The sequence below is a fragment of the Myripristis murdjan genome, chromosome 18 (genome assembly GCF_902150065.1).
Source record: "Myripristis murdjan chromosome 18, fMyrMur1.1, whole genome shotgun sequence".
NCBI classification, from domain to species: domain Eukaryota; kingdom Metazoa; phylum Chordata; class Actinopteri; order Holocentriformes; family Holocentridae; genus Myripristis; species Myripristis murdjan.
The window spans coordinates 1,867,999-1,887,998 of record NC_043997.1 but is presented as its reverse complement, the minus strand read 5'-3'; the positions used below and the strand labels follow the sequence as shown (position 1 = coordinate 1,887,998).

Sequence of the window (20,000 nt, the reverse complement as noted above, 5' to 3'; positions counted from 1 at the left end):
ACTGTCAGTCTGATTTTTAAAAAGTATAATTTATTTTGTTCATTTTCATTCTCTAGTTCAAACAATCTCACGGGCCAGATGTTTTTGCTTGCGGGCCACATGTGGCCCGGGGGCCGCTAATGGCCGACCCATGGTGTAGGTAGAAGCAAAGCTTATATAATCCTACCCCTTTTACATTACAAAATTACACTCGTCACAACAAATACAGAAAGAGCAAAGCACGAGAATTTGAAATGAACCGTATCAGTACTTAAACTTAAATTTCCCATCATAGCATCACAGCAGAGTTCCTCCTCCAGCATGTCCAGAAGCTGTCCCAGATGACCCCCACTGCAGAACACTACAGTGTCGTCAGCAAACAGAATACAATTCAGAGACGTAGAAACTTAGGTCATTAATATATAAAAGAAACAGCAGTGGACCAAGTACTGAACCCTGTGGCACCCCACATGTGATTTTCAAGAATTCAGAGTTTGTCTTATTAAAAATCCTCTGTTCTGAATATAAGGAGAAGATGGAAACAGAGGAATAACGGAGGAGAGAAGGAGAGAAGATAAAAACAATGAAAGGAGGGAAGAGAGGAATAAAACAAAGTGGCAGAGAGGAAAATAAAATATAAAATTCTGTTCTTGACGATGAAGCTGCACTTCTTTCTCTCTCTCTCTCTCTCTCTCTCTCTCTCTCTCTCTCTCTCTCTCACTCTCTCTCTCTCTCTCTCTCCAGTCTGTCCGGATGGGGAGTTTCGCTGCAGCACTGGTCGGTGTCTCTCGCCCGCTCTGGTGTGTGACGGCTACGACGACTGTGGAGACCTGAGTGACGAACTCAACTGTGGTGAGGGCGCACACACACACACACACACACACACACACACACACACTGTGACGCAGTTTGGCAGCTCAGGATTAAGTGGAACTGGGATCAGCTAACAGCTCAGATGGAGAGAGAGAGCGAGGGAATCCACCACCTGTCCATTTGCCAAGCCACACACACACACACACACACACACACACACACACACACACACTAACAGGGTGTGATCTAATGGGGATTTGTTTACTGTCCTATATTTTCCGGCTCTTAGAGCAGGATCATTTCAACGTGTTAAATAAAGTTTTTTAAAGGCTTTTTGGGCAACTGATCCATGAAACAGAAGCTAAATTATTTCCCTTTCAGAAGAATGAATATTAAAACCATTTAAACATTCATTTAAAAAACTCAGAGTATTAATTTTCCATTGATAGTGAAAGGAGAACTTAGCATCTTAGTGATATTAGTGATGTTTTTTTTTTCTTTTAACTTGAATTAATGTTTTTTTGATCATTTTGATTTGAGTAATTTGATAGAAGTGCTACAGTAGATAAATAACATCTGTGTGTGTGTGTGTGTGTGTGTGTGTGTCAGTGTGTGAGCCGGCCCGTGAGCACCGCTGCAGCGACGGCAGGTGTGTGTCCAGAGACTGGCTGTGTGACGGAGACCACGACTGCCTGGACAAGAGCGACGAGGTCAACTGCTGTACGTAACCACGGCAACCGCATCCGCCGTCACGTTTCTCTGCTCGTCGGCGTTTAGTCGAGTTTGTTCATTAGTCAGTGTGTTTGGTATCTGACATCTATTTTGCTCGCTAAATGCAAAATAGATGTCGGACACCATCTCCACCTCTGGACGTCCAGTGGTTTGGTTCCTTTGGGTAGCATCTCCTGTTAGCTTAGCATAAACACTTGAAGTCTATGGGAGTCGTTAGCCTGGCTCCGTCAAAGTGAAAAAAAACAACCTGGCAGCAGCTCCACATGATCCTCTGTGTGAATCAGAGCAGCTTCAGAGCCAGGCTAACAAATCCCATAGACCTCAAGTGTTTATGCTAAGCTAACAGGAGATGCTACCCACAGGAAGTGAACCAGTGGACGTCCAGAGGTGGAGACGGTGTCCAACATCTGGTCTCAGGCCGGGGAAGAGAAGAGAATATGGACATTTTTAAAAGCAAACTCAAGACCTCCCTTTTTAGTCTGGCTTTTAATTAAATGTTATTTTACTAAATTTTTATTCATTTATTATTTTTAACCTTTTGGTCTGGTTCTTAACTGAATTTTATTTATTTTATTATTTACTTGTCTATTTATTTATTTTACTTTTTTTTTGTTCAATTGAATTTTATTTATTTGATTATTTTACCATTTTAGTCTTGCTTTTAACTGAATTGTATTTATTTCATTACTTTTATTTATTTTATTTTATTTTATTTTATTTTAATTATTTATTTATTTATTTATTTATTTATTTATTTATTTTAAATATTTACTGAATTTTAATCTTTAGTATGGATTATCTTCTCTCTGGTGTTTCCTCACTTCAAAGTGGCGAGTGTAGGACAGCGTTTCCGCAGTGTTTTTTAATTCCTTAGTGTTTTTAAATTTGGGTGTATGTGCATGAGTGTGTGTGTGTGGGGGGGGTATATCTTGTGTCTATTGTTTGTTGTATTGTTTTTATTGCTTTTACGTGTTTTTTTATGTAAAGCACTTTGGGCTGCTCCTTTGGTATGAAAAGTGCTCTATAAATAAAGTTTGATTGATTGATTGATTGATTGAAGTAACACACCTAAAGTGTTGGTGTGTTCCTTTAACTTTCATTTGTGTGTGTGTGTGTGTGTGTGTGTGTGTGTGCAGCGTGTAAGAGCCAGGGTCTGTTGGAGTGTAAGAACGGTCAGTGTATTCCCTCGGCGTTCCGCTGCGACGGAGAGGACGACTGTAAGGACGGCAGCGACGAGGAGCACTGCAACAGAGAGCAGAGTGAGACCTCTGTCTGCTGTTCACCTATCTCCTACCTGTCTGTCTCTCCGGACAAACGGGCCTCATGCTTCTCTCTGTGTGTGTGTGTGTGTGTGTGTTTCCAGCTCCAGGTGTGTGTGTTCCTGGTCAGCCTGGCTGTGTCTCTGCCTCCTGTCCTGCTGTGTGTGGAGGAAACGCCGCCTGTGAGCCGCGCAGCAACTGCAGTGAGTCTGCTAGGTTTCTGTTTTTTTTCTTTCTTTTTTCTTTTTTAAATGAGAGAATTTGTTTGGAAAATTGTACGTGAAAAATATGGAGCTGGGGGTTTAAGTTTCTGAGAAAAAAATATGAGTTTGAAGTCTCCTCAAAAATTTGAGGAGAAACAAATTCACCTGTGCTGCCCCCTGCTGGCTGTGTCTCAGGCCTGCAGCTGATCGCCTCAGCACATTCTACTCTGACATTTCTCATAATTTTTTTTTTTTTTCATAAATTTTCCATTTTATTATATATTGATTTTCTAAAGGAGGAGAGCAGCTAGTTTTTTTCTCATTAATTTGGAATTTCTGAATTTTATTTTATTATTTTTTTTCTCAAGATGTATATCCTCAGAATTTTCTGATTTTTTCTCTTAAATTTGAGGGTTTTTCATAAAGTTTCCATTTTATTATATATTGTTTATATTGCATATTGATTTTCAACAGGAGGAGAACAAACTAGTTTCACAGTTTTTTTTTTTCTTGCAAATTTACCACTTTATATCTCAGAATTTGAGGTTTTTGCCTCATAAATTTACAACTTTAAACTTTAATTTTTTTTCTTATAATTTTCTCGGTTATTTTTTTTCCCATTGTCTTGGAGTCTCTGTTGATCTGATTGGACAACAGCGAAGTGCCTTTATGCTCGTTTTTGTTTTGTTGTTTTTTCCAACGTGAGCTGCTCTGGATCCTTCACGACGCCCAGCTGACAGTCAGCTGAGGAGAAGAGCTTCAGACAAAATGTGTCGAGAAGTTTTTTTTATTCCAGGTTTCTTGTCCTTCCAGTTTCTGTAAACTTTATTAAAGGCAGAATCAGAATCAGGAGCCGTGTGGCTCCTCTGTCCAGAAATAAAGAGCTTTTTCTTGTAAATTTGTGACTTTAGAATCTCAGAATTTTTGAGTTTTTCTCTGAAAAAATTATGATTTTTATCTTGGAAATTTGGATTTTTTTTCTCAGAATATTCCTCCCCTCCCCCAGATCCATATTTTTCTTTCCACCCTCTGTGGTTCTGACCCGGTGTGGTTCTGACACCATGTGGTTCTGACCCATGTGGTTCTGACCCGGTGTGGTTCTGACCCGGTGTGGTTCTGACACCATGTGGTTCTGACCCATGTGGTTCTGACCCGGTGTGGTTCTGACCCATGTGGTTCGGACCCGGTGTGGTTCTTGTTCTCGTGTGGTTCTGACACGGTGTGGTTCTGACACTATGCGGTTCTAACCCGGTGTGGTTCTGACCCGGTGTGGTTCTGACCCGGTGTGGTTCTAACACAATGTGGTTCTGACCCGGTGTAGTTCTTCTTCCTGTGTGGTTCTGACCCATGTGGTTCTAACACGATGTGGTTCTGACCCGGTGTGGTTCTGACCCATGTGGTTCTTGTTCCCGTGTGGCAGCGCGCTGTGAGCCCATCACCCTGGAGCTCTGCATGAACCTGCCCTACAACCAGACCAGCTTCCCCAACTTCCTGGGCCACCTGTCCCAGCGCGAGAGCTCCGTGTCCTGGGAGTCCTCTCTGTTCCCCGCCCTCGTCCAGACCGGCTGCTACCAGTTCCTCATGTTCTACGCCTGCACGCTGCTGGTGCCCAAGTGTGACCCCGTCACCCACCAGAGGGTGCCGCCCTGCAGGTGGACGTGTGTGTGTGTGTGTGTGTGTGTGTGTGTGTGTGTTTCCATACACTCTTGAAATGAAGAAGTTGAGAAAACCCCAAATTTCAAGGCAACTCACTGCGCAGGATTTTTGAGTTTTGAGTCTCATCTCAAACTTGTAGCTACAGAAGAAAATCCCCTGCAGTTGTACCAACTTATTATCTCTTGTTCTGATTATTGATCTTTCCTGGGCATAAAACCTGAAGTTTTTAGTTTTACATTCTAAGAATTTCAAACAACAACAGCTGTGCCAACTTACTATCTTCAGTTCAGATAACTTTAGATTTTTTACTTTACATACAAATTTTGTTGTGCCAACTTAATATCTTTTGCTCAGATAATCTCTAACTTGCTAAAGAATTATGACAAAACAGTCCATTAACATCTTTATTTTAAACTTGAGACAGTTAAAAAGCTGTAAAAGCTGTAAGCAGAGCCGATGTGAGCAGCAGTCAGCTTCTGTCCTACGAGCCGAGGGCAAATCAAACCAAACTCTGATCAGCAATAATCAGAAAAATCAGAAAACTACAAGCTGCAGCTCAGCAGCAGCCAGATGGTAAAACACGGCAGGTAACACAGGAACACCTGACAGGTCACCACCAGGTGGCGCTCAGTTTCCTTACAGATCACATCAGAGACAGCAGTGTCATGTTTGTGTCTGCACAGCGCGTGACCGGGGGGTCAGGAGGCACTTTGATAACAGGTAAACAGGTAAACAGGTAAACATGTAAACAGGTAAACAGGTAAACAGGAAGTGTTCTCTCTCAGTCTACCTGGACAGTTTAAAAGTGTCCCAGTCTGAGCAGTCAGTCGCCTCCACAGCTTCTTACAGTCACCAGTTTAAATGAAGAGTTTAATGAAGGTAAACTGAAAAGGTAAATTAAAGGTAAACTGATTTTTGGGCTGAGGAGGGAAAACTCTGCCAGACTGTGTGACGTGCTCTCATCTCAGTGTGTGTGTGTGTGTGTGTGTGTGTGTGTGTGCAGGTCGCTGTGCCGCAGCTCCAAGGAGAAGTGTGAGTCGGTGCTCGGCATTGTGGGATTGCAGTGGCCGGAGGATTCGGACTGCAGTCAGTTTCCAGAGGAGGGAGGCAACAGCAGCTGCCTGCTGCCAGAGGACGGAGTGGACGGTACCCAGTGTGTGTGTGTGTGTGTGTGTGTGTGTGTGTGTGTGTGTGTGTGTATGAGTGTGTGTGTGTCTTCACAATGATGCAAGGCAGAGGCAACACTCCTCCCTGTGAAAAAAAACGTCACTGGAAAACACTGTCTTAAACACACACACACACACACACTCACACACACACACACACACACACACACACACACACACTCACACACACCGAAATAAAGTTACTTTAAATGTGATGTAACTTTAATTATAATAATTCTTATTATTATAATGACAAACATGCAGAGATGTAAAATGTAATAGGTCATGTGATTGTTGTTGTTGTTGTTGTTTGCCGTGCGTTGCCGTGGCAACACAGAGTGCTCCCCGAGCCACTTCAAGTGCCGGTCAGGTCGCTGCGTCCTAGCAACCAAACGCTGTGACGGACACCTGGACTGTGACGACCACAGCGACGAGGACAACTGTGGTGAGACACACACACACACACACACACACACACACACGTATACTCACACACACACACACGAAAACTAAATAATGATCATAATATTAACATCAATAACAACAATATTTAGGTATATAGAGTGAGGAAGTCATGTCTCTCTCTCTCTCTCTCTCTCTCTCTCTCTCTCTCTCTCTCTCTCTCTCTCTCCCTCTCTCTCAGGTTGTTCTGAGCGTGCTCTGTGGGAGTGTCCGGGCAGTAAAGTGTGTATTAAAGCCAGTATGATCTGTGATGGTTTCCCAGACTGCCCCCTGCTGGTGGACGAGGCAAACTGCTGTAAGACATGATCACTGATCACCTGCCCTGCATTCCAGTACCCATACTACCATACTACCATACCACCATACCACCATACTACCATACTACCATACTACTTAGTATGTAAGAAAAAGAAAGACTATGTACAAAGTCCAAAATAGGAGTATGAGATTTGGAACCCAGGGCTGGACAAACAGACTCAAACACAGCTTTTTTTCACCCAGCAGCCCTGATGACAGTGAACACACCACACACACTTAAAATACATGTGCAGTATCACAGTATGCCATGTGCAATACTGTTTTTCATGTGCACATTACATTTTGTTATGTTTTATTTGTTGTGCAACACCCGGCCCTAATGTTTTGATTTTTAGGCATTCAAATCAGTTCAGTTCAATTCAATTCAATCCAGTTCAGTTCAGTTCAATTCAGTTTGGTTCTATTCAGTTCAGTTCAGTTCAATTCAGTTCGATTCAGTTCAGTTCAGTTCAATTCAGTTCAAATCAATTCAGTTCAATTCAATTCAGTTCAATTCAGTTTGGTTCAATTCAGTTCAATTCAGTTCAATTCAATTCAGTTCAGTTCAGTTCAATTCAATTCAATTCAGTTCAGTTCAGTTCAGTTCAATTCAGTTCAATTCAGTTCAATTCAATTCAATTCAGTTCAATTCAATCCAGTTCAGTTCAGTTCAAATCAATTCAGTTCAATTCAGTTCAGTTCAGTTCGGTTCAATTCAGTTCAATTCAGTTCGGTTCAATTTGGTTCAGTTCAGTTCAATTCAATTCAGTTCAATTCAATTCACTTCAGTTCAATTCAATTCAGTTCAATTCACTTCAATTCAATACAGTTAAATTCGGTTCAGTTCAATTAAGTTCAATTCAGTTCAATTCAATTCAGGTCAATTCAATTCAGTTCAATTCAATTCAGTTCAGTTCAATTCAGTTCAATTCAATTCAGTTCAATTCGATTCAATTCAGTTCAATTCAGTTTGGTTCAATTCAGTTCAATTCAGTTCAATTCAATTCAGTTCAATTCAATTCCGTTCAATTCAATTCAATTCAGTTCAATTCAGTATGGTTCAATTCAGTTCAGTTCAATTCAGTTCAATTCAGTTCAATTCAATTCAATTCAGTTCGATTCAATCCAGTTCAATTCAGTTCAGTTCAATTCAGTTCAGTTCAATTCAGTTCAAATCAGTTCAGTTCAATTCAATTCAGTTCAATTCAGTTCAATTCAATTCAGTTCAATTCAGTTCAGTTCAGTTCAATTCAGTTCAATTCAGTTCAATTAATTTCAATTCAATTCAGTTCAGTTCAGTTCAGTTCAATTCAGTTCAATTCACTTCAATTCAATTCAGTTCAATTCAATTCAGTTCAACTCAGCTCAATTCAATTCAATTCAGTTCAGTTCAATTCAATTCAGTTCAATTCAGTTCAATTCAATTCAGTTCAATTCAGTTCAATTCAGTTCAGTTCAGTTCAGTTCAGTTCAGTTCAATTCAGTTCAATTAATTTCAATTCAATTCAGTTCAATTCAGTTCAGTTCAATTCAGTTCAATTCAGTTTAGTTTAATACAATTCAATTCAGTTCAATTTAATTCAGTTCAACTCAGCTCAATTCAATTCAATTCAGTTCAGTTCAGTTCAATTCAGTTCAATTCAGTTCAGTTCAATTCAGTTCAGTTCAATTCAGTTCAGTTCAATTCAGTTCAATTCAATTCAATTCAGTTCAATTCAGTTTGGTTCAATTCAGTTCAATTCAGTTCAGTTCAATTCCGTTCAATTCAATTCAATTCAGTTCAATTCAATCCAGTTCAATTCAATTCAATTCAGTTCAATTCAGTTCAGTTCAATTCAATTCAATTCAATTCAATTCAGTTCAATTCAATTCAATTCAGTTCAATTCAGTTCAGTTCAATTCAATTCAGTTCAACTCAGTTCAATTCAATTCAGTTCAATTCAATTCAGTTCAATTCAATTCAGTTCAATTCAATTCAATTCAGTTCAGTTCAATTCAGTTCAGTTCAGTTCAGTTCAATTCAATTCAGTTCAACTTAGTTCAATTCAATTCAGTTCAGTTCAATTCACTTCTATTCAGTTCAGATAATGAGCGCTGATGACAGTCTGTGCAGTTGGTTACATTGTTGCTCTTCTTGTTGGTGTGTGTGTGTGTGTGTGTGTGTGTGTGTGTGTGTGTGTGTGTGTGTGCGTGCAGCGATGTGCCGGGACAACGAGCTCGCCTGCAACAACCACCAGTGTGTTCACCGCACGCTGTGGTGTGATGGCAAGAAGCACTGCTCAGACAGCTCCGACGAGTGGGACTGTGGTACACACACACACACACACACACACACACACACACTCACTCACTCACACACACACACTGCTCAGACAGCTCCGACGAGTGGGACTGTGGTACACACACACACACACTCACTCTCACACACACACAGACACACACACACACACAGACACACACACATTATATTATATTATATCATCATATCCCTGTCTGATCGATGGGGTCAGTATTGATCCCTGTCTGATCGATAGGGGTCAGTATTGATCCCTGTCTGATCGATAGGGGTCAGTATTGATCTGGTTGTGTGTGCAGTGTCCCTGTCTGATCGATCAGGTTCAGTATTGATCCGGTTGTGTGTGCAGTGTCCCTGTCTGATTGATCAGGTTCAGTATTTATCTGGTTGTGTGTGCAGTGTCCCTGTCCGATCGATCGGGCTCGGTGCTGACGGTGTTCAGGACGGCGGCGGAGTACCAGGTGTGTGCCGACGAGTGGAACCACGAGCTGAGCCTGCTGACCTGCAACCAGCTGGGACTAGGGTAAGGTTAGTAACACACACACACACACACACACACACAGAAACACACACCTCTGATCTTAGTGTTAAATAATTTGCATATAAAGCCAACATGGTGAAGAGTTCTGGAGGTGTTCTCTTCTAAACAACCTGTCTTCACCAGAACATGCGTGTGTGTGTGTGTGTGTGTGTGTGTGTGTGTGTGTTCCTGCAGGGTTCCCTCCTCTGTTTCCATGGTACCGGACCAGCCCGGCGTCCAGGGCCGTCGTCGTTGGTTACACGTCCACCCGGAGTGGAACCACAGGAACGGCTCGGCTCTGCAGGCCAGACTGGAGAAGAGAAGGTAAACACACGGAACACAGGGAACACAGGCAGAACAACAACATGACAGAACAACATGACAGAACAACCTCCCAGTCTCAGGGCGGACGCTCTACCACTAGGCTACTGAGTTGGCACAGTCTGCTTTGAATCAAATAGCTGAGTGGAGAGGTATCTCATGTGAATAAACAACTCTTGGAAAAAAATGCACTTTAATGAACGAAGAACTGAAAAATGCGAGGTACTGAATGAAAGTGTTACAGGGTTTGGGCGCCAACCCTGTGAGAGCAAATGTGACAAATAGGCATGGCATTCAAAACTTCCTTTCCAAAAAGGAGTATACTCAAGTATACTTATAAGTATACTTTTTATGAACTAAGTATACTTTCTGTGAACTAATACTTAGGTAAGTATACTTTTCAGATTACTTTGAATGTACTATCAGGAATATAAAGTTTAAGTATACTCCAAGTATAACATACTTGATATACTTTAAGTTTAAGTGTATTATCCAATAGTAGTTAAAACTTAGTACAAGTATATAAAAATGTTGTACCTGCTTGCAACATAGAGTGTTATTTTACTGTATTAGCTGGCTTGTTGTATACGACAGAACAACAATATGACAGAACAACAACATGACAGAACAACAACATGACAGAATAACACGACAGAACAACAACATGACAGAACAACATGACAGAACAACAACATGACAGAACAACATGACAGAACAACTTGACAGAACAACACGACAGAACAACATGACAGAACAACAACATGACAGAACAACACGACAGAACAACGTGACAGAACAACAACATGACAGAACAACATGACAGAACAACATGACAGAACAGCATGACAGAACAACAACATGACAGAACAACATGACAGAACAACAACATGACAGAACAACATGACAGAACAACGTGACAGAATAACAACATGACAGAACAACATGACAGAACAACATGACAGAACAGCATGACAGAACAACAACATGACAGAACAACATGACAGAACAACAACATGACAGAACAACACGACAGAACAACGTGACAGAACAACAACATGACAGAACAACATGACAGAACAACGTGACAGAACAACAACGTGACAGAACAACAACATGACAGAACAACATGACAGAACAACAACATGACAGAATAACACGACAGAACAACAACATGACAGAACAACATGACAGAACAACAACATGACAGAACAACATGACAGAACAACTTGACAGAACAACACGACAGAACAACATGACAGAACAACAACATGACAGAACAACACGACAGAACAACGTGACAGAACAACAACATGACAGAACAACATGACAGAACAACATGACAGAACAGCATGACAGAACAACAACATGACAGAACAACATGACAGAACAACAACATGACAGAACAACATGACAGAACAACGTGACAGAACAACAACATGACAGAACAACGTGACAGAACAACAACATGACAGAACAGCATGACAGAACAACAACATGACAGAACAACATGACAGAACAACAACATGACAGAACAACATGACAGAACAACGTGACAGAATAACAACATGACAGAACAACATGACAGAACAACATGACAGAACAACATGACAGAACAACAACATGACAGAACAACATGACAGAACAACAACATGACAGAACAACACGACAGAACAACGTGACAGAACAACAACATGACAGAACAACAACGTGACAGAACAACAACATGACAGAACAACATGACAGAACAACAACATGACAGAACAACATGACAGAACAAAAACATGACAGAACAACACAACAGAACAACAACATGACAGAACAACATGACAGAACAACGTGACAGAATAACATGACAGAACAACACGACAGAACAACAACATGACAGAACAACACGACAGAACAACAACGTGACAGAACAACATGACAGAACAACACGACAGAACAACAACATGACAGAACAACGTGACAGAATAACATGACAGAACAACATGACAGAACAACATGACAGAACAACAACTTGACAGAACAACGTGACAGAACAACAACATGACAGAACAACACGACAGAACAACAACATGACAGAACAACATGACAGAACAACAACTTGACAGAACAACGTGACAGAACAACAACTTGACAGAACAACACGACAGAACAACAACATGACAGAACAACATGAGAGAACAACATGACAACAACATGACAGAACAACATGACAACAACGTGACAGAATAACATGACAGAACAACAACATGACAGAACAACACGACAGAACAACAACACGACAGAACAACAACATGACAGAACAACAACATGACAGAACAACATGACAGAACAACATGACAGAACAACAACATCACAGAACCACATGACAGAACAACAACATGACAGAACAACATGACAGAACAACATGACAGAACAACCACATGACAGAACCATGTAGAACGAAGCCAGACCACACAGATTAAAATGAATAGACCTTTAGTATGATAATAGAACCAACAGAGAACCTTAGTGGAACCTCAACGGAACTCTCAACAAAGCTACATTTACCTGAAGCCTGGTTCACACCTGTCTGTCTGTCAGAACAAACAGCACACCTGTCCTCGCGGCTGCACCGTTACATAGGGAAGACCAGTGGAGTCATTACAGCGTTGTTGTTGTTGTTGTTGTTGTTGTCACTTCGGTTTGTGTACCTGCATGTTGTTGTTTACTTGCGTATGGTTGTTTACCTGCGTGTTTTTTTTTTACCTGCCTGTCTCAGGGAAACTGGCAGTCAGTCTAAATGAGAACATTCAGACCTGTGGTGTAAATGCAGCCTAAAGTCTAAACTCCAGAACCTCAGAGAACAGCTGAGAACCCTCTAGAACACAGACAGGCTGAGTGTCTGAGGTTCTCTGTCATGTTGGATTCATCTTAGGTTCTAGATGTGAAGTTCCAGAACATAGAACATAGAACATGAACTGACAGTGAACCCAAACCTCAAGACTGTTTTATGACAAGCCTTTAACAACAAACTCTCTCTCTTTGTGCCTGTCTGTCTCTCTCTCTCTGCCTGTCTGTCTCTCTCTCTCTCTCTCTGCTTGTCTGTCTCTCTCTCTCTGCCTGTCTCTCTCTCTCTCTCTCTCTCTCTCTCTCTCTCTCTCTGCCTGTCTCTCTCTCTGCCTGTCTGTCTCTCTGCCTGTCTGTCTCTCAGCCATGCGTGTCATTCCAGGAGGAGAGTGTCGGTCCTCTGCACCAGAGAAGGTAAAACTCTCTGTCTCACTGAACTCTTTAATCATTAAATCTTAATCTGAGCTGCTGTTTGGTTTAATTACTGCAGTACCCCAGTACCCCAGTACCCCAGTACTCCAATACTCCAGTACCCCAGTACCCCAGTACTCCACTACCCCAGTACCCCAGTACCCCAGTACTCCAGTACTCCAGTACTCCAGTACCCCAGTACTCCAGTACCCCAGTACTCCAGTACTCCAGTACTCCAGTACCCCAGTACTCCAGTACCCCAGTACCCCAGTACCCCAGTACTCCAGTACCCCAGTATCCCAGTACCCCAGTACTCCACTACCCCAGTACCCCAGTACCCCAGTACTCCAGTACTCCAGTACCCTAGTACTCCAGTACCCCAGTACCCCTAGTACTCCAGTACCCCAGTACTCCAGTACTCCAGTACCCCAGTACCCTAGTACTCCAGTACCCCAGTACCCCTAGTACTCCAGTACCCCAATACTCCAGTACCCCAGTACCCCAGTATCCCAGTACCCCAGTACTCCACTACCCCAGTACCCCAATACCCCAGTACTCCAGTACCCCAGTACCCCTAGTACTCCAGTACCCCAGTACCCCAGTACTCCAGTACCCCAGTGCTACAGTACTACAGTACTACATGCAGTAGTGGTAGTACTAGTAGTAGCAGTAGCAGTGGTGCTCTCTACAGACAAACAGGGTCAGAAGGCCTGTGGTTCATTTGAGTTGCAGCTTCTTGTCAGTTTGTTTTCTGTTTCTGTTTCTCTGCCGGCCTCTTTACTGAGCCAAACGCTGAACTACAGCTCCACCTAGTGGCGCTCAGGCTAAGGGCCAGTTAAAGGAGCCGGTTTGCTTTTCTCAGAGGGAAAATCAGAAAAATCCAAGTCCTTCTTCACTCTTTATTATCAGGGTCATAACAGGGGGAAATATGGAGAGGGGGATTATCAAGAGAAAAAAACTCAGAATCCAAGATTAAACTCAGGAAGTTTTGAGAAAAAAACTCACAATACTTTTATGTTTTAGTCCAGGAAGCACATGGCCTGACTTTGCTGCCACTTGCTGGGTATCACAGTATAAAACACCCCTAGTTTCCTATTTTTTTTTTCTCATAATTTACCACTCTAATCTAATTTTTTCTCGTAAATTTACCACTTTAATCTTTATTACAGTTTTACAGCTCCCTTAAATAAGAAATCAGGTGATCTTTCAGGGTTTCACAGCTGTTTCCAGTGAACTGTCTCCATGTTAAAGGCTCAGACCTTTACTTTGAAATGTTTTATTCAGGAAACTCAAACGTAAATTCAAACTGAAATTGAAATGCAAAGAAATGGCAGCGACTTCAGTGAAATCCAGAGCGAGGAGGATTTCAGATTTCATGTGGACCGTCTGAGGGATTTGACGATCATGTGGTGCTGCGATTAGATAATCTGATCAGTAATGGATGATCAATTATTTTTCAGTTCTGAAATGTTGTTTTTGTTTTTAAGTCATTTAGTGCGACTTCACTGGAATGAATTAACCCAAACACCAGAATTTAAAAACAATAACATTCCCTCTCTCTCTCTCTCTCTCTCTCTCTCAGACTGCGGGCTGCGTCCGGCGATGTCGGCAGCCCCCCACAGGAAGAAGAGGATTCTGGGAGGTCGCGTGTCGCGGCGGGGGGCGTGGCCCTGGCAGTGCTCGCTGCAGAGCGGCCAGAGTGGCCATGTGTGCGGCTGCGTGCTGATCGGCAGGAAGTGGGCGCTGACCGTCGCACACTGCTTCGAGGGGTGAGTGTGTGTGTGTGTGTGTGTGTGTGTGTGTGACAAAGAGTTGTCAGTGTGTGATGGCGTGCTGGGGTCATAGTAGTAGTAATAATCGGAGAAAAAAAACTCCAAATTTTTGAGATTAAAGTCGTAAATTTGCAAGAAAAAAACTTGAAAATTCTGAGATTATAAAGTCACAAATCTGCAAGAAAAAAAAATCACCAGAAATTCTGAGATCAAAGCTCTAAATTTAAAAGAAAAAAAAATCAAAAATTTGAGAGAAAAAAAAGATAAATTGTGGGGAAAAAATTAAAAATTCTGAGATTATAGAGTCACAAATTTATGAGAAAAAACTCAGAAAAATACATTTTCTTAAGCTTATCTTTGTTATCTGGCTAAATCCTGTCGCAAAAGAAAAACTTTTTTTTTTCCTCTAAAATTTCCAACTTTAATCTCAGAATTTTTGAGTTTTTCTCATAAATTTGTGACTTTTTTCTCATAAATTTACCACTTCAGTCTCAGAGTATTCTGATTGTTTTTCCGTACATTTACGACTTTGATCTCAATTTATTTTTTCTTGGAATTTTAATTTTCTGGCTGCAGCGGCTCTGACTGCAAAACACTCAAAATTTTACCAGGAATATTTGCCTTATTTCAAGTAAAAATATCTCATTACACTTAAAATAAGACATGATCAACTCAAAAGTAACTTGTTTTTAGACAATTTTCACTTGTTTCAAGTGAATTTTCACTTTTTCCACTCACAAATTTTGCCAATGAAACAAGTGAAAATTGTCTAAATACAAGTTACTTCTGAGGTGATCGTGTCTTATTTTAAGTGTAATGAGATATTCTGACTTGAAATAAGACAAATATTCTTGGTAAAATTTTGAGTTTTTGCAGCGGTGACACGCCGTCGCAGGAACAAGAGATTAAAGAAATGTTCAAACTGATGGTGAGTTTCTCTCTCACTCTCTCTCTCTCTCCCTGTGTGTGTGTGTGTCTCTCGTCCAGGAGAGAGAGCGCCGAGCTGTGGAAGGTGGTGTTGGGTTTGAATAACCTGGACCACCCGGGCGCACACAGCCAGAGCCGGGGCGTTCGCTCCATCATCGTCCACCCGCGCTACAACCGGGCCGTGGTCGACTACGACATCAGCGTGGTCGAGCTGGACGCCGAGGTGAGAGAGAGAGAGGGAGGGAGAGAGAGAGAGGGAGAGAGAGAGAGAAGTTCATCACTTTCATATTTACATGATTATTGATGATATTTATAAGGCCACTGGTAGGACTGGTAGCCTTAGTGTTGATATTTCTAGCACTGATCAGTTTATTTGGAGGTGTGGTTGCTGTGGTAACGTATTGATCTGGGTGGTATTGATCAGGTGTGTGTGTGTGTGTGTGTGTGTGTGTGTGTGTTTGCAGATCGAGGAGACGGCCTTCGTCAGACCCGTCTGTCTTCCACGGCCCGGCCAGCTGCCCTCCCCCGACTCCTACTGCTACATCACAGGCTGGGGCCACATGGGCAACCGGAGTGAGCACACACACACACACACACACACATCGCACAGTCACAGGTACACGAGTCACTCCCAAAACCTACGCAAAATCATCTGCAAAAATATGAGTTTGTGACACGTCACACACACTTCTGTCACTCACACTTACACCACATCACCTCCCACACACACACACACACACTTACACTTACAAATACACTTAAATACACTTTTCCTTACCCTATGGTTTATATTGTGTGTCCTTTTTGTATTTTTCAACATTTTTTTTCACAGTCTGCTTGTTAGGTGATGTGTGTGTGTGTGCGTGTGTGTTCCTCTCATTAAACCAGAAATATTGGACATAATTTACTAAAGAACACCAGTCCACTGCACCCTTAGTTTGGACAGATTTTTATTTAAGTTTTATGTTTTATAAGTTTCATTATCACCATCCTTTCTGGGTTGTTTTTTTTTTTTTTTTTTATCAGTTTTCTTCAGTTTAAACATATTTTTTTCCTTATTTTTTTCTGTCAAACTCCTGGACATAATTTGAAAAAAAAAAAAAAAAAAAAAAAAAAAAAAATCCACTGCACTGACTTTGACTGGGTTAACTGGTGTTAGGTTTCTCACAGTGAACTGGTGCGTCAGTGTGTTGCCTTTGCCTCCACCAGGGGGCAGCACACACACCAGTCTGCTGTCTAAAGATTTAAAATAGACTTGCTGTTCTGCACCCTGTGTGTGTGTGTGTGTGTGTGTGTGTGTGTGTGTGTGTGTGTGTGTGTGTCCTTCAAGTAAACTGGTAATGCAAAATGAGGATTTTTTTTCCTCCCCACAATATTTTTATTTGAATTTCAAGTGAAATCCCGCCTTTTACATTTATTCAGCACATGGCACCACCTGTATGAGCTGCAGTACACATTTAAAAACAAACAAACAAACAAACAAACAACAACAAGAATCATTACAACCACAAAAAACAAACACACATCAGTGTATCAAATGCTTTTTAGCCTTGAAAATATGTTTATCTTTGCAGGTCGAAGGCTTATTAACATTAAAATTAAGAATTTCTACTCTAAAACTCTGACATTTCACAATTAAAGTCACAAATTTCTGAGAAAAAAAACTAGAAAATTCTGAAGCCATGTGGTTCCTTTTTAAGCATTAGAGTCTAATAACAATATTAGTATTTTTCTGAATTATTTTCTCGTAAAATTGTGAATTTATAATTTCAGCATTTTCAAGTTTTTTTCTTTTTTTTAAATAAATTTGTGAGTTTTTTTCTTATAAATTTTCCACTTTAATTTTGGAGATTCTGTGTTTTTTTTTTTTTTTTTTTTTTAGCTAACTTAGCTAGCTAATATTAGCAAATGTTAGCAAATGTGTCCTAATGTTAACCCTGACCTTTTCCTAACCATAACCAAGACGTTCTGCTGGCTAACGAAGCTAACAAGACTAACCAAAGTGCTAACAAGCTAACGTTCGTTAACGTTAACACAACGCTGACGACCTGGTTAAGGCACAGCCCTGAGTGGCAGCTGTAAACTTTGCCTAATCTGGGCTCTCTCTCTCTCTCTCTCTCTCTGTGTGTGTGTGTGTGTGTGTGTGTGTGTGTGTCCAGTGCCCTTCAAGCTGCAGGAGGGGGAGGTGCGCATCATCTCCCTGTCCCAGTGTCAGTCTTACTTCGACATGAAGACGATCACGACCAGGATGCTGTGTGCCGGCTACGAGGCGGGGACCGTCGACTCCTGCATGGTAACACACACACACACACACACACACACACACACACACACACACATACACACACGCTCAATATTATCAATAAACTCAACCGACCCAGCAGGCGCAATTTCATGCATGATTTTTCTTTTTGTCTTTTTCTTCCAATCGGGTCTTTTGACAAAAACCATGAAGACCAAATCATCAAATTTCGTGTTGAATCCACAATTTTTGTCTCAATAAACATCAGCACCAAGCAGCGCCTCCTCGTTCTGACACAGACGCAAACTGTGTGTTTTTATTCAATTTCAGTTGGTTTTGTAAGAGCACAGTTTTGTTCTGAACTCTAGTTTTAAATCTTAGTTTTTGGTCCAGTCATTTTATGAAAAATCCTCAGACAAACTCAACTGATTTTGTATCCTCAGTTTGTCCTGAGTGAGGGGAAAAAAGTCCCATGAAATCCCATTGGTGGAAAGTTTAGAAAATCACCTCTATATGACCATATAATACCAAAAACACTGTTTTTAACACACAGGGGAAAGGGGGTCAACATTTTACTTTCAGATATCACTATAAAAATTCACAAGATGATTACACACACAAAGACAAGAAAAAAAGTCTATTACAAGTTCTTTGAATTATTCTGTTTACACATGCATATCACACATTATCTGATTTGATATGGGCTAATAAGGGATACAGTGGTCCCTCGCTGTAACGCGGTTCACCTTTCGCGGCCTTGCAGTTTTGCGGATTTTTTTAGTGCAATTTTGCATGCTTTTTTTTTTTTTTTTTTTTAACAGTGCATTGTGTTCTGCGTCCTGATTGGCTAAGGGACTGTAGACCATTGTCAATCAGTCTCCTCTGTGCCGTGTCTCCTGTACAGTACAGAATGCGTTCATTCTATAATACTGGACTTATTTTTCTACGAAGGTTTGAACTTTGAGAGTTTAAACAAGAGAGAAAAGTGAGAAAATGTTAATGCCTGTCTGAGAAAAGTGTATAAAGTGTGTAGTGAGGGGTTTTACAGCCTTAAAACATCTAGAATAATTGTAAAAAATAAAGCTGACTACTTCAGGGATTTCGCCTATTGGGGGTTATTTTTAGAACGTAACTCCCGCGATAAACGAGGGACCACTGTATAAGTAATAAATGCCAGAACAGACATTTAAACAGTGAATTAAAAGGTTACTATATATATATAGTAACCTTTTAATTTTAAAACTTTCCACCAGTGGGATTCCTTGGGACTTTTTTCCCCTCACTCAGGACAAACTGAGGATCCAAAATCAGTTGAGTTTGCTTCTCTTGCAGTTTGTCCGAGGTTGACCCCAGTTTTGGCCTAAAATGACTGGACTACTTGGGTAACCACAATGCACAATGTGTACGTGTGTGTGTGTGTGTGTGTGTGTGTGTATGTGTGTGTGCTCGCGCAGGGTGACAGCGGCGGCCCCCTGGTGTGTGAGGACAGCAGCGCTCACTGGACGCTCTTCGGCCTGACGTCCTGGGGCAGCGTGTGCTTCAGCAAGGTGCTCGGCCCCGGCGTCTACAGCAACGTCACACACTTCACGCCCTGGATCCAGCAGCAGATCTACATACACACCTACCTGCTGGACTGACACACACACACACACACACACACACACACACACACACATACACACACAGAGAGAGAGAGAGAGAGAGAGAGAGAGAGAGAGAGAGACTCTCAGCCTTCCTTCCCTCCTCTCTGCTTCCACCATCCAGCATTCCAAGAGGAAGTGATGTCATCGTCGATCTCTGTCTGCGTTGTTCGCGTTTGTACACACACACACACACACACACACACACACACACACACACACACACACACACATGCACACACTCTTCTTCTATCTGTGCCTATATATCCATACTATAAGCCTTCAGAAGCTAACTGGTATAACTGGTAGTTCTAACTAGTCTCACTGATGCTCACTCGTGTTCCTCGTCGTGGTCAAGTAGCTGCTCGATTCACTTCACAAGAAACAAAATTATCATCATGAAGACAGAGACAAAACACAATGTAACGCTAATATAACTCCTTTCAAAACGAATGTGATTAGTTCAGGCTGA

General features: G+C 41.5%; 1 protein-coding gene across 1 annotated transcript in view; it reads left to right on the top strand.

Moving 5' to 3' along the window:
• corin (corin, serine peptidase) overlaps positions 1 to 19,533 on the top strand; it is a 37,034-nt gene extending 17,501 nt beyond the window's left edge. Inside the window, exons 8-24 of the mRNA XM_030076508.1 lie at positions 724 to 831; positions 1,402 to 1,512; positions 2,661 to 2,783; positions 2,888 to 2,986; positions 4,407 to 4,638; positions 5,646 to 5,788; positions 6,146 to 6,253; positions 6,452 to 6,565; positions 8,764 to 8,874; positions 9,263 to 9,386; positions 9,579 to 9,707; positions 12,901 to 12,950; positions 14,530 to 14,716; positions 15,707 to 15,869; positions 16,111 to 16,219; positions 17,806 to 17,939; positions 19,343 to 19,533. Coding sequence (XP_029932368.1) covers positions 724 to 831; positions 1,402 to 1,512; positions 2,661 to 2,783; positions 2,888 to 2,986; positions 4,407 to 4,638; positions 5,646 to 5,788; positions 6,146 to 6,253; positions 6,452 to 6,565; positions 8,764 to 8,874; positions 9,263 to 9,386; positions 9,579 to 9,707; positions 12,901 to 12,950; positions 14,530 to 14,716; positions 15,707 to 15,869; positions 16,111 to 16,219; positions 17,806 to 17,939; positions 19,343 to 19,525 — 2,228 coding nt within the window. The 3' untranslated portion in view covers positions 19,526 to 19,533. The remainder of the gene's footprint in view (positions 1 to 723; positions 832 to 1,401; positions 1,513 to 2,660; positions 2,784 to 2,887; positions 2,987 to 4,406; positions 4,639 to 5,645; positions 5,789 to 6,145; positions 6,254 to 6,451; positions 6,566 to 8,763; positions 8,875 to 9,262; positions 9,387 to 9,578; positions 9,708 to 12,900; positions 12,951 to 14,529; positions 14,717 to 15,706; positions 15,870 to 16,110; positions 16,220 to 17,805; positions 17,940 to 19,342) is intronic.
• The last annotated feature ends 467 nt before the right edge of the window (positions 19,534 to 20,000 follow it).